Source organism: Aristolochia californica, unplaced genomic scaffold, assembly GCF_029961685.1.
Source record: "Aristolochia californica isolate CCGP_79_NKW_82.1479 unplaced genomic scaffold, dmAriCali1.0.hap1 SCAF_7, whole genome shotgun sequence".
Lineage (NCBI taxonomy): Eukaryota > Viridiplantae > Streptophyta > Magnoliopsida > Piperales > Aristolochiaceae > Aristolochia > Aristolochia californica.
In genome coordinates, this window is record NW_027182268.1 from 4,933,650 (window position 1) to 4,947,199 (window position 13,550).

At 35.6% G+C, this 13,550-nt stretch overlaps 2 protein-coding genes and 1 non-coding gene across 3 annotated transcripts; 2 read left to right on the forward strand and 1 right to left on the reverse strand.

Moving 5' to 3' along the window:
* Positions 1-6,652: 6,652 nt before the first annotated feature.
* LOC137936273 (protein PELPK1-like) lies at positions 6,653-7,660 on the forward strand. Its single transcript, XM_068780858.1, has one exon. It carries the CDS (start codon positions 6,653-6,655, stop codon positions 7,658-7,660), a length of 1,008 nt encoding a protein of 335 aa, XP_068636959.1.
* Positions 7,661-8,288: 628 nt separating this feature from the next.
* TRNAQ-CUG (transfer RNA glutamine (anticodon CUG)) lies at positions 8,289-8,360 on the reverse strand. Its single transcript has one exon. It is a non-coding gene; the product is annotated as a tRNA-Gln (tRNA).
* A 91-nt stretch (positions 8,361-8,451) lies between these two features.
* LOC137936588 (vesicle transport v-SNARE 13-like) lies at positions 8,452-11,059 on the forward strand. Its single transcript, XM_068781359.1, has 6 exons — positions 8,452-8,563; positions 9,044-9,172; positions 9,604-9,662; positions 9,759-9,947; positions 10,572-10,742; positions 10,807-11,059. The coding sequence occupies exons 2-6, from the start codon at positions 9,079-9,081 to the stop codon at positions 10,957-10,959; spliced, it is 666 nt and encodes a 221-aa protein (XP_068637460.1). The 5' UTR covers positions 8,452-8,563; positions 9,044-9,078; the 3' UTR covers positions 10,960-11,059.
* The last annotated feature ends 2,491 nt before the right edge of the window (positions 11,060-13,550 follow it).

The window sequence follows — 13,550 nt, forward strand, 5'->3', positions numbered from 1 at the left end:
TTAACTTACTTGAGCTAAGATACAATGAAATTTGTGATGAGTGATATTCTAACTAGAGTAAAAATATTTTATTGCCTTTGACATTTGTAACTTGAGCATTATTTTGACTAAAGGGTATTGTATTACTTTTATAGATGATATGACAAAAGACGGTTATATTTGTATCTAATAAAAATTAAGGATGACGTCCTAGAAAAATTCAAAATTTATAAATTAAAGGTTACAAACCTAACCTAGAAAATGATAAAAAGATAGGTCATACAAAAGAGGAGAATATAATTGTACAAAATTTGGTAATCCTATAGGGAACATGGGATCATAAATGAGATGATTGCTTCTTATTTTTCTCAATTGAATGGAATTCAAGAAAAAAATAACAGAGCTTTTTAAGACATGATTAAGCCCATGCTATATAATTGTGGATTGCGCAATAATTTGTAGGAAATAATCTGCTTGTAGCATGAAAATTACTTAATCATATACCATATAAGGGTAGTTAGAAAACATCATATAAGATATTGGAGATAGAATACCTAATTTGAAACATTTTTAAAGTCTAGGATTGTCTTGCTAAAGTTAAAATTACTTTGAGCAAGATGACAAAGCTAGGTCTTAAAACCTTATATACAGCTTTCACAGTGTAAAAATAATAGAAAGAGGTAAAATAAAGAAGAACCAAAGAGAACACTCTTCTCAAGGAGGATCTCGACCTCCTCCTTTCATTAAATAGGGCCCTTATGTGACTATGTCCACAATAAGAAAAATGCCCCTCTAGGTTAACCTACTTATATCTCCTAAAATATAAAATCTAAAAACTTACCCTAACACCCACTATAAGTGGGTAAACACTATCCCACTCCTATAAGGAGAATACATGTATGTAAGATGACTAAATTATTCCTGACTAACAAATATCAATTTTTGGTAGTACAATCAGATTTAGCTGAAATCTCTCTGACCACTATTAAATAATCAGATGAAGCAATATTGTTTGAAAAAAAAATTTCTAAAGAAAGTGCATAGGCAATGAGAAGATAGAGACTCCTCTAAATTCCAAAATGATGATACAAAAATAGTACTACAAACTGAACATAGGATGGGCACATGATCTAGGATGAAGAAAAACCTAGGAGATGATTTTTAAACATTCTTCATAAAGGATGATCTTTTAACAATGCCAAAACATTGAAATCTAGTTAGATATCTTTTATGGTAAGAAGCTATTAAAAGTGAAATTGATGTGATACTTTCACATGATACATAGACTGATTGACTTAGCTTCACTGTCTAGGCCAATTGGATGCAAATGGAACAATAAAATGAATCCTAATGAATTCATTAAAAAAATCAAAACTAGATTAGTTTCTAATTTTTTTTGTCAAAAAGAAGAAATTGATTATTTTGACATTATTTCTCCAATTACTAGAATCATACATTTCAAACAACTAATTACAAGAAGAGAAATATTTTTTACTCTAACTTGAAGATTGTGTCTTTAACTGGAGAAGCAAAGTAGAACAACACTTATTATTAATAACTTAAGAGTCGTTGGAAAACTTGGTGCTTCAACTTTGACGAGGATTTCTAAGCTTAGGCCTAGAGCGAGTCAACAGCTAATGGAATGACAAGGGCAGACACTAGGGGTGGCATTGAGCCGAGCTGAGCCCGAACCTGGCTATGTTCGAGCCGAACTTAATTTAAATATTTCGAACTCGAGCTCGAGCAGAGCCAAGCCTCGAGCCTAAAAATGTTATTGAGCGCGAGCCGAGCTCGAACATCAACATTCACTTAAAACTTTTCAAAAATTACATGTCTCGAGTTCAAGCTCCAACATACATTTAAAACTTTTCAAAAAATACATGTCAAATAAATTGTATATAAAATTATACATATATTTTACATAAAATTGGGCATGACCTCTACTTAAAATTGGGCATAAGGGTGGCATCGAATCCAATTGAGTCTGAACCTTCCTATGTTTGAGCCAAGATTGATTTAAAGATTTTGAACTTGAGCTCGAGCCAACCTAGCCTCGAGCCTAAAATTGTAATCGAGCTCGAGCATAATAATTTTAACCGAGTTCGATGTTAACTTACATTTAATATTTTACATAAAATATATGTCAAATAAATTATCTATAAAATTATGCATACATTTAAAAAAAAAAGAATGATAGGGGAGGTTCGAGATTGAATTTCGATAATGGATTAGAACCTACTAATATTAATCTTTTTTACCCGAAATGTTGTGTAGCTTATTTTGTAATTTTTGAATCTGGCCATAAATTTACTACAACCTCCTTAGTGCCCCTGATTGAAAATTTATATTCTAGGAAAAACTAGAAATATTTTTCCTATGATACATATTTCCAAAAAAAACTTTTAAATAAAATCTTATTACTATTAGAGACTTACTAGAAAATTACAAGAAATATTTTAAAATTTCCTTAGGAAAGTTAAATGGACTTCTTATTGTCTCTTCTAGGGAAATAAATAAAAATTAATAATCAATCTAATATATTACTATACTTATCGATAAATATTTAATCAAATAAAATGTCAAACACAAAATTGTTATGAAAATTGCCTCATGCTAAAAGTATTGTAGCATCAACTGTCAGAAAAAAATAAATAAATAAATAAAAATAAAAGAGGTTTCTTTTACTACTGTTTGGATGCCCGTGAAAAATGAGAAAGAAAATTGAAGAGAAATATATTGTCTTGTCTGGGTACACTGAAAAAATGAAAAATAAAAGAAAATTAGCAATATTTTTTAAAACATTATGATTAAAATTTTCTTTCAAGTTTCCATATTTTTTCTTCTTCTCCTCGAATTTTATCATTTTGTGAGAGGAAAATTATTAACTAAGAGAGAATGTGATTTTCTCTCAATAATTCTCTGTTGACAGACAACATAAAATAACTTTCTTTCTCCTTTTCATGTTTTTTTTGTGGGTTCCATAGAGGTTCCTAAAGTTATTCAAAGAGAAAAGTTGAGGTAACGAAATTAACCTCAAATTCTTTCTATTTTTATCTAATTCAAACGAGGCTTATTAGTAAACTTGGAAAGTAGATTATCAAGGGAAAGAAAAGTTAAAAGAGAAATTTAAGAGTGGTTTAATTTCCTTAGTCGATGTACTTTATTTGTTATTATGCTCCTTAGAAAGTACAATACAAATTACTTTTTTGGGTTATTGTACTTATTAAAAAGTACAACGAAAAGTTTAGATAAAATTTATTTGTAAAATATTTTAAACTAAGATTGATTTTACTTTTCTAAGTTAATAAATAACAAAAATTTAAACTAAGCTTTTATATTTAATTAAATATAGAATAAAAAACATTATAAAATTACCAAAATACCCTATAATCAAATGTTTATTTTATAATATCTACATTCTCTCTCTTAATTTATTAAATAAATATAATATTAAAAATCATGAAATCATATAAATACAAAAAATAAACCTATTTTGACATTCTAATTTCATTATTATTATTTCTAAAAATACCCTTACTAAAAATAACCCTATATTAAAGTTATTATTTTGCTATTCTAATTTAGTAAAACACCCTTAATATCAACATGAATATATTGACTATTTATCTTGAAAACAGAGTATAAGGCATGTCATATGAGTGTGTGTGGATAGAATTTGTAAAAAGTTTTCACATTGTAAGAAGGAAATAACACAAGTCTAATACAACTTCAATGTTCAATTTCATTAAACTATAATAATCAATAATTTTGACACATTTGACATGCTAACGATTTGATTTTTGCAAACGGACAAAAGAGGGTTAGTTTGGCTTGGGAAAGTAATAAATACCCCACCAAATCATACATAGAGAAGTTAATGAATATTTATTGGGAAAATCCTTTGAGCATTTATCCTCAAACTTGAAAAACTTCTCAAAAGTGCTTTAGAGCGGAAGATAAAGCCTCGATGTTGAAATTTTTTTTTCCTTTTCTTGCATTGCATACTAGACAAGTTCTCTCACTCCTCGATGTGCTGCAAAAGAAGTGGAAGGTTGGATCTCTCAAGTAGGGGTAGCATCGAGCAGAGTCGAGACGAACCCGAACCTGCCTATGTTTAAGCCAAGTTCGATTTAAATATTTCGAACTTGAGCTCGAGCCTAGCCTTAAGCATTGATTTAAATATTTTTAACTTGTAATCTAGCTCGAGTCCAATAATTTCAATTGAGTTCGAGCTCCAACCTATATTTAAAACTTTGCATAAAATACACAAATAAATTGTATATAAAATTATGCATGCATTTTACATAAAATTTGGCCTAACCTCTATTTAAAATTGGACATAACCTCTGTATATTAACCCTGCATAAAATTATCTATACACTATGTATAAAATTATTCATAAAAACTGTATAATTACGCATAAGCTTTATTCAATAATCAAACACAAAAACATTCCTTTGAAAGGCAACACTAGTTTTGTCCATTTGTACTCAATCAGATCAATCTGATTCAATCACTAGAAAACCAAATCATGGAGATAGAGAAAAATGGTCTTGGATGACTTAATCATATGCCCATTTTTTGTTTTTTCTTCGGAGCATGGATTCATATAGCAATAGTTCTGAAATGCTACCGATTTGTTCTTTTGAAAAACTTGAGTGAAGTTAGCATTGAGAGAGTACCTCAAACAATTTGAGTCTCTTCAAGAACCATGAGGAAGAGACAGTCGGGGTTCAAGAAAGAGTTATTTTTTTTCACATGCTTATGATTTCGCTCGTGCAAAATCACACGATGACTTCGAGTGCAGGGGGGGGCTTGGGTATTTGGTTTTCTGCGGAGATGACGCGAGGGGCAGGGGAGTCTAGTGGCACCGGTGAGGAGTTGTCTTCGAGGTTGACAGCTACAACGGAGGCGGCAGAAACGGAAGTAGCGGCGAAGGCAGACGAGGAGATGAAGAAATCAAACTGAGCAGCGACAAAGGCGGCCAACAAGCAGCAGTTGACCGCGACGGTGGCGGCCATAGAAGCTGATGGGAGGGGCTCAGTGGTGACGAGGGGAGGAAGAATCCCCCCCCCCCTTCGCACTCGGTTCAGCTCCTGGTCCCGACTCCCAAACCCTCATGATGTTAACGAGCCGACGCAAACTTTCGAACCTAACCATGGTTCAGTCAAACTCGGTCGTTAACTCAAATGAGCCTTATCTGGACCTCGAACTCGGTTCGAGATCCAAATAAATCGAATCGAACCAAGCTGAAACCCAGCCTAGCTCAAACTGCTCGTGAACCGGCTCGATTCGATGCCACCCCTACTCTCAAGGAGAAGAAACTCTCCAAGTCAAGGGTACGGGTTTTTCTTTTATTTTCAAATTCAACGGGTTAGCTAGAAATAAAATTTAACCAATCTATCGGGAAGATTGTGATTGTAAAAAAAGAGTGTATTGAGCTACACAGTTTAAAAAGAGGCAAAATTTATTTGTGAATTCCAACTATTAGAGCTTTGAAATAGTAGAATTTCCCAAACAATGGTTCTTGGGCAATGAATACCAATAGGGAACATCGATAACAAAAATTCTCCTTATCTTATGGTGTATGAATGTTTATTTTTCATTGAAATTACGAATTTACATGATTAATTTTTTACACGCCTTACTTAATTTTTAATTTGAAATACTGAATCTACTTCCCTCTTGATAAGCCACTTAGGCCAACACTCTGCCGATGAAACAATCCACCAGTAAAATAACATTCATTGCAAGAAAGACCTCTCCCAGCGAATAATACAATTCATTGGGAGAGACAAAAAAATTCCCAATGAATTCCAAATTCACTCTAGAAATCACTTTCTATCAACAAATTTTACAATTCAACAGGGATATATCAAGTTCTAGAATCCTCTATGAGCAAATTAATGAATTTTGAAGGGAGTTATTTGGGAGCAAGTACCCTCTCCTAGATGATTAAAAAAATTCACTAGGAATTCTTCTCTTTTTTTTTCTCCTCTTAATTTTTTTTTCCGTTTCTTCCTCCTTCTCCTTCTTCTTCGTGTTTCCTTGTGGGAGTATGCTTTCTCATTTCTGAGATAGTTGTTAGACTGAGACAGCAATGAAAATTGATAATTCATGTGGGTTTAAAACCCAGGAAAATTCAGCCATTTGAAAAGCTTGTTGCTTGTTCGTGTTCTTCTACACAGAACAGCTTGGTTAAAGCTTGAATTAATCGACTAATTTATGTTTAGTAGTTCATTTCTTCATTACCAGTTCCAGAAAGAGCAAACTCGGTTTACGTAAAAAATCTTTACCCACGTACCCAATTGGCCAGGACACTCCCTACTGCAAGCCTACGGCGAATCCTTGTTGTTTAATAAGGTAAAATTCCGACCAAAGAATAAAACAGCCCCTTGGACTCTATGCCGCGAGAATAGACTACGTATAGTGAAGGACACGGTTGATGGACACGGTTGATGAGAAATTGAGTTAGCCTCGTTTTTCAACAACGTGAATTGCAAGCAAGAACACGTGTCACCTTTTAGGTTTTCCCAATCCATGGAAAATCAAACACGGATCAACGCCGGGCCTTATACGCTCTTGGCTCCTTCCCCTATAAAAACCCATGCCATGGCCGGACTGATTCAGTCAAGAAAACAAGAGCAGTTGTTCTCTTTGAAGTCTAGGAAACATGTCGTCTCCTCCATCACTCCTCGTGTGCTTTCTTTGCATTGCGCTCGCGTTGTCGAGCATCAATGTGAGCTTTGGGGCTCGTCATCTTCTGAAAGAAAAGCTCGTCGAGGAGCCTAAGAAGGAGTTGCCGGAGCCAGCGAATCCCAAGGTGGTGGTTGCAAAGCCTGAGCTCCCCAAGCCGGAGAATCCCAAGGTGGTGGTTGCAAATCCTGAGCTCCCCAAGCCGGAGAATCCCAAGGTGGTGTTTGCAAAGCCTGAGCTCCCCAAGCCGAAGAATCCCACTGTGGTGGTTGCAAATCCTGAGCTCCCCAAGCCGAAGAATCCCAAGGTGGTGGTTGCAAATCCTGAGCTCCCCAAGCCGGAGAATCCCACGGTGGTGGTTGCAAATCCTGAGCTCCCCAAGCCGAAGAATCCCAAGGTAGTGGTTGCAAATCCTGAGCTCCCCAAGCCGGAGAATCCCAAGGTGGTGTTTGCAAATCCTGAGCTCCCCAAGCCGGAGAATCCTACGGTGGTGGTTGCAAATCCTGAACTCCCCAAGCAGAAGAATCCCACGGTGGTGGTTGCAAATCCTGAGCTCCCCAAGCCGAAGAATCCCAAGGTGGTGGTTGCAAATCCTGAGCTCCCCAAGCCGGAGAATCCAACGGTGGTGGTTGCAAATCCTGAGCTCCCCGAGCCGAAGAATCCCAAGGTGGTGGTTGCAAATCCTGAGCTCCCCAAGCCTGAGAATCCCACTGTGGTGGTTGCAAATCCTGAGCTCCCCAAGCCGGAGAATCCCACTGTGGTGGTTGCAAAGCCTGAGCTCCCCAAGCCGGAGAATCCCACGGTGGTGGTTGCAAAGCCTGAGCTCCCCAAGCCGGAGAATCCAAAGCCGACTGAGCTCCCAAAACCTGAATTACACGAGGAGCCCAAACCAGAGAAGCCAAGACTGCCTGAGGTCTCCACTGTTCCCGCCATTCCTAAAGAAGCTCCCTCCACCACCCATGAGCCCTACACCCCAAAGCCATGAGCACTATACGTTCCATTAATCTTCTGAATGGCACTTTCCCGCCATTCCTAAGATGCTATGTATCATTTTGTGATGAGTGATAGTGATTTCTATTTTCCAGTATTAATAAACTAGACTACTCATGGTGAAATTAAGTTAACATATGACTTAATGAACATTAAATTAACCACACAAATTTATCATCCAAAGAAGAACCAAATGATTTACATTTATATCTATGGAAAATCTTATTAGTGGAAATTTATATCCAGGAAAAGTTAGTTTAATCCTTTTTCAAGGATACATATTTCTAATAAAATTTTAAATAAAATCCGCCTTACCAGGAAATTATATGGAAAATTAAACGGACTTTGCTATTTTTCTAGGGAAATAAATAAAAATTAATAATCAATTTTATACATTAGTATATTTATTTAATAATTTTTTAGTAAAATAAAATATCAAATAAAAAATTACCTTGTACTTAAAGTATCACAATATAAATTATCAAATACTTATTCAAAAAAATTTCATATGATTTTTCGGCCCATTGTTTATAAGAAATATGACGTATTAATAGTCTCAGAAATATATTTCTTTTAAAAATGATTTTTTTATTTTAAAGAAAAGAGAAGGTCGAGAAAAAATGAGGTCCCACCGAGATTTGAACTCGGGTTACTGGATTCAGAGTCCAATGTCCTGACCACTAGACCATGGGACCTTTAGATATGCGTTTCGATAGACAATATTTAATAATATAGTCTCTAACTTTTCAAACGCTTGGCAAAATATAAAATGAATACATCTCCTCTTCCTTTCGTCTTCCTCCCCCCGTTCTGTAAAAATTAGGGCTCCTTTCGGCTCTTCGATTCTTTTCCATCTTCAAATATCGATCCAACCGCGTCGGTTATTTTGTTCTTTTCAGTAAGATCTCGTGCTTGAAATCTCCTGCGCTTCCAATTATGTAAAATTTGTATATGTTTGAGCTTTTCTCTTGGGTAGTGGTTAATTGAAGGAGTGCCGTGGGTTTTCGGCCTTGAATTGGAGTTTTTCATTGTATTAAGGACACTAGGTGTGCTTGTCTTCGATTGTGGTTGTTTCCTTTGTTTGAGTTAATAGTTGGGGTGAGAATTACGAGATCGGATGCTTTTTTTTTTTTCTTTTCTTGGTGTAACTCTTTACTGGTTGATCTGCTTTTATGTTTATGGGTTTTGCTTGCTGATCTGTTTGATAGTCTGAGACACGAGAAGCTTCTAGTCTTCAATTGTGTTATCTGCTTTCTTTTTTTTCTTTTCGGTTTCGGGGAATAATTACTTTCGTATTGATGGGGTATTACTTGCTGATGGTGCTCTGCTGGATGTTTCGGGATATTTGTGAATTAACTTGAGGAAATTTAACATACAGGATTTTTGCGTGTCTGGTATTAGCTATTTGCCACCATGAGTGAGGTATTTGAAGGATATGAGCGCCAGTACTGCGAACTTTCAGCTAATCTCTCTAGAAAGTGTACATCTGCTGCTCACCTTGATGGAGGTAAAGATTATAACATTTATTGTTATAGTTGGCCTTTCTTTGCTACTACATTGGCAGTTGTCAAGTCTTAATGTTTGAAGCTCTGTCGTTTAGTTGCAATGCTTGATTTCTTATTTTCAGCACTTCAGAGCATTGCTTAATGGATCCGAACTGCCTGAAACTAATATTTGAGTAGGATCTGAGTTTAGAAATCCCCTTTCTAAATGCTTTTAATGAGAACTTTGCTTGGAAATAGTCAACAAGAATTTGTTTTTGTTTAGTCAAAATTTCTCAATCATTAACAAAATGTTTTGGGTCGGCAATTAATGATGCTCCTTTTATTTTTTAAAAAAATTGATGATGCTTTTTGTCTTCCTAGTTGAACTATTTTCCCTTTACATTATAAATATTGTTCACTGCTTTCTACCTCATGTCCCTATTTGATTTTTCAGAGCAGAAGAAGCAGAAAATCTCAGAAATAAAATCAGGAATAGATGACGCCGAAGCTTTGGTTTGTATGAATCTGTTTTATAGTTTCAGGATGACTGTTTCTGTTATACTGTTATATTCACAGTTTTTCCTTATCTCTTGCCTGAATCTTCTCTAGATACGGAAAATGGATCTTGAGGCTAGGAGTTTGCAGCCTAGTGTCAAAGGAGTGCTTCTTGCGAAACTAAGGGAGTACAAGTCTGATCTCAACAATTTGAAAAGTGAAGTTAAAAATCTGACATCACCAAATGCCAATCAAGTTGCAAGAGAAGAGTTGTTGGAATCTGGAATGAAGGATACTCTGATGGTATGGTTGCACTACTTTTATCTTCTAGGAGTGCTATATTAGTTTCATGTTTTGTGATTTTGGATTGCCATTGTTGCACTGAACGGCTTATTTTATTTGAACTAGATATTCAAATATTGAGTAGACAGACTAACAATAAGCATCCCAACTGGAACTTTGGCTGACTGATGGGAAATTAGAGTTACCTATTTCAGTGAAAATCTTTCTACAGTGTAGGTAGATATTTAGAGAAAGAGGTCAAAATCTATTTATTTGGAGGTATGCTGCATTAATTACTGATGACGATGAAGCTCCTGCTACCCAAAGTATCAAGGAGTTTGAACTTTCTGTCTCTATGGCCTATATGGGGGTACAGCCACGTATGGTGTGTATGTGCATATGTGAGTGGGTAAGATTCATAATTCAAAAAATAAAAAAGAGAAGTGTGAATAGATAGTTCTCGTAAACTGCCTGTTTGAAACAAAGATTGCATGTGATAGATAGTTCACTCAAGTCCATGCGGAGCTTCCCCCCCCCCTCCCCCTGTTGATAGGGAAACCCTTCAATGTCCTTTGCTCTGTGAGCTGTTCAAGTAGGCAAACCTAAAATGATAAAGTAGTTTCATATGATATTTGGATGGTGCAGGCGTCTGCTGATCAAAGAGGAAGACTCTTAATGACATCAGAGAGGTTGAATCAATCGAGTGATAGAATCAAGGAGAGCCGAAGAACCATGCTGGAGACAGAAGATCTCGGTGTCTCCATTCTTCAAGATCTTCATCAACAGCGCCAGTCTCTATTGCATGCCAATAACACGGTATGACTCTCTCTCTCTCTCCATATATATATTTATATCTCTAACCTGTTGCATTCATTTGCAGCTGCATGGTGTAGATGACAACATTGGCAAGAGTAAGAAGATCCTTACCACCATGTCCAGAAGGATGAGTCGGAATAAGTGGATTGTTGGCACCATTATCGGGGTCCTGATATTGGCAATTATCTTAATACTGGTTTTCAAGCTTAAACACTAGCCTTTTTATCTTCCGCGGATTGGAAACTCATATGCCAAAACTGTGATTGTTTTGATTTGGTACTGTTGAGTGCATATTTGTAATCAAAACATTTGGCTCACTGCTTTCTCGTGTTTCGTTTGGTTCGATTATATATTAAGGATAAACTGTGCAACTTTATGACAAAAGAAACTAATGAAATGTGTCTTGAAGATCTGCCTGGTAACGGGTGCTCAAAGGGCCTGCATACGTTGCAAGGTTTGGTGCTCCCAAAGAGTTTCTAAAAGCTCTCCTGAAATCCGATGGCCCTGGATTACAAACTAGATTGAGCTTTATAATACTGGGATTCGAGGCCGCCAAGCTTCAATATGAAGTGGAAGAGGCGCGAGACCTGAAACCAACAGCATTTAACAAGGTCGACACAGATCTTCAAAGAGAGTTAGAGAATCAAGCTAAGCAACTACCTGGGAGAGAGCTTTTCCAGCAACCCTCTCCCCCAAGAGGAGGAATTCCTCCCTATCTTCTTCAACACTTGAGGAACCCAAGGCAGATCACGTCTACTGGTACCCATCCATTGGAAATTCCTTACCTTATAATCCTCTCAATTTCCTTGAACACTTTCACAGATAGTAAAAAAAAAAAAAGAATTTGATTATTATTATTTTAAAAAATAATTAGTGAAAAAGAGAAGTTTGAAATCATCTTCACCTTTCAAATGGAGAACCTTGTGAAGTCTTTCAATTACTAGTTTCCATTATCCTTTACAAAATTTGCCATTGAAAAAAGGGAGGCCACTGTAATTTCCTGGAAGAGAAGCCAAACTGCAACCAAGTCAGGTGGCCAAATCGTGTAAATAGTTCTGATCTAGATTGAAACCAAAAAGACCTAACTTCTCCCTCTTGATTTTTTTACCGGACATGATCTCAAATACGTGTAACAAAGCCTTGATACGGGTAACTTGTTCAATTGAACCATCACCAAATATACGTATTGGATGATAGGAGCTTCGAGAAGACCTTATGGAAATAGTGGCATGAGCCAATTTGTTTCTCGGGCTAGTCTAAAGAGGCCAGTAAGACTCTTGAGTAACATTATTGAAGAGGAAAAGAGAGAGGATCCCCATGACGAAGTCCCCTAAAACTATTTATGTAACACAAGCACCGCCATTGATGAGTATAGAATAGCTAGTGGAGGAATGTAACTGTAGATCCAATTTTGCCTACAAACACCAAACTATCCATCATCCAATCTAAGAATTGCCAACCGATTCAGTCAAAAGCTTTCTCAAGATTTCTTTTTCTGCAATTATCAGTAATCTTATGGATACTCATGGCTGCATTAATGACTAGAGGCTGATGGTCTCTAAGCATTAGGGAGGAAGATGGATAAGATGAGCCTAATCCCAATTAGACATGCTTGTAAATCATTAGAGCTTCAAAAGACTCATGCGAGTAGAGGATGATGTGGCTGATATCAAAGACATGCTTGTAAATCTCAAGGAAGACCAGAAGGAGCTTTGGACACTCAATTTCATCACGCCACCGGCCCAGCCTCCACCATCACCCAAGCTTCCTTCCATAGTTAAACCGAGGATTTGTCCCATTTTTGGTTTGTCTTGGATTTATATTTTACGGTCAATCTACATTTTGTGTTCACTTTGTACACATTTTCTTACACTTACAATTTGTATTAACTAGAATAAACCCAAAATTTGCAAAACTTATATGCATACATTCAGGAGTGAAACTTTAAAATTTTCAAATTTCAATTGCATATGGGACTTGATATGTTTAGTTTCTATGTTTGTTATCATAAAAATAAAAAGATTGTTGATGATAACAAAACTGAACGTAATGCACTAATGATTGTAAATTAAACATTTCTGATGCAATTCCTTTTAAGAGACAAATTCATGATCTTTGTAAAAGAAATAGTAAATTCATTACAAGACCTCAAACTACTAGAAGCGTAAGTCATCTTGTAGAAGCATCTACAAAAAGATTGAAGCAAGTCTGTTTGATTCACCTTAATATAATTAGTCAACAAAATCTCAATCCCAAAGTACACAAGAACTTTGGAACTTTAGGGCATAAATGTTTTCAAAATCATATTTAATTAATACATACCATATTTTAGAGTTGCTACAATCTCTTAAGATAATTTTCATCATGCTTAAAAGCCATTTAAAAAAAAAACCCACTATTGAGAGAAAAAAATGATGTCTCTCAAAATCTTTCATCATCCTAGTTTTCTCAAACTCCAACATTTATTCTCCCATTCAAAAAGGTATAACTCTTCCTTTTCTTGTTGTATCTTTTGTTTTTCTTGTTAAAGTTGTTCAAGAACCTGAAATCTAGAAGAATTTTTTTTTACTAGAGCTATTGCACTTGGTTTAAAGAGAGTGAAAATCTCATTGGAGTTGTAAAAAATTTCAACTAATAAAACACATTAATAAAAAATTTTAAAGAAAAAATTATTGGACAATGATTACTAATAGGAAAACATTGAAAACAAAAAATTTATGTTTTTTATGGTGCATACTTATCTATTCTTCTGATCACTTCAATCTTGCAATTAAGTATCAAATTTTTAATTTAATATCTCAATCATCC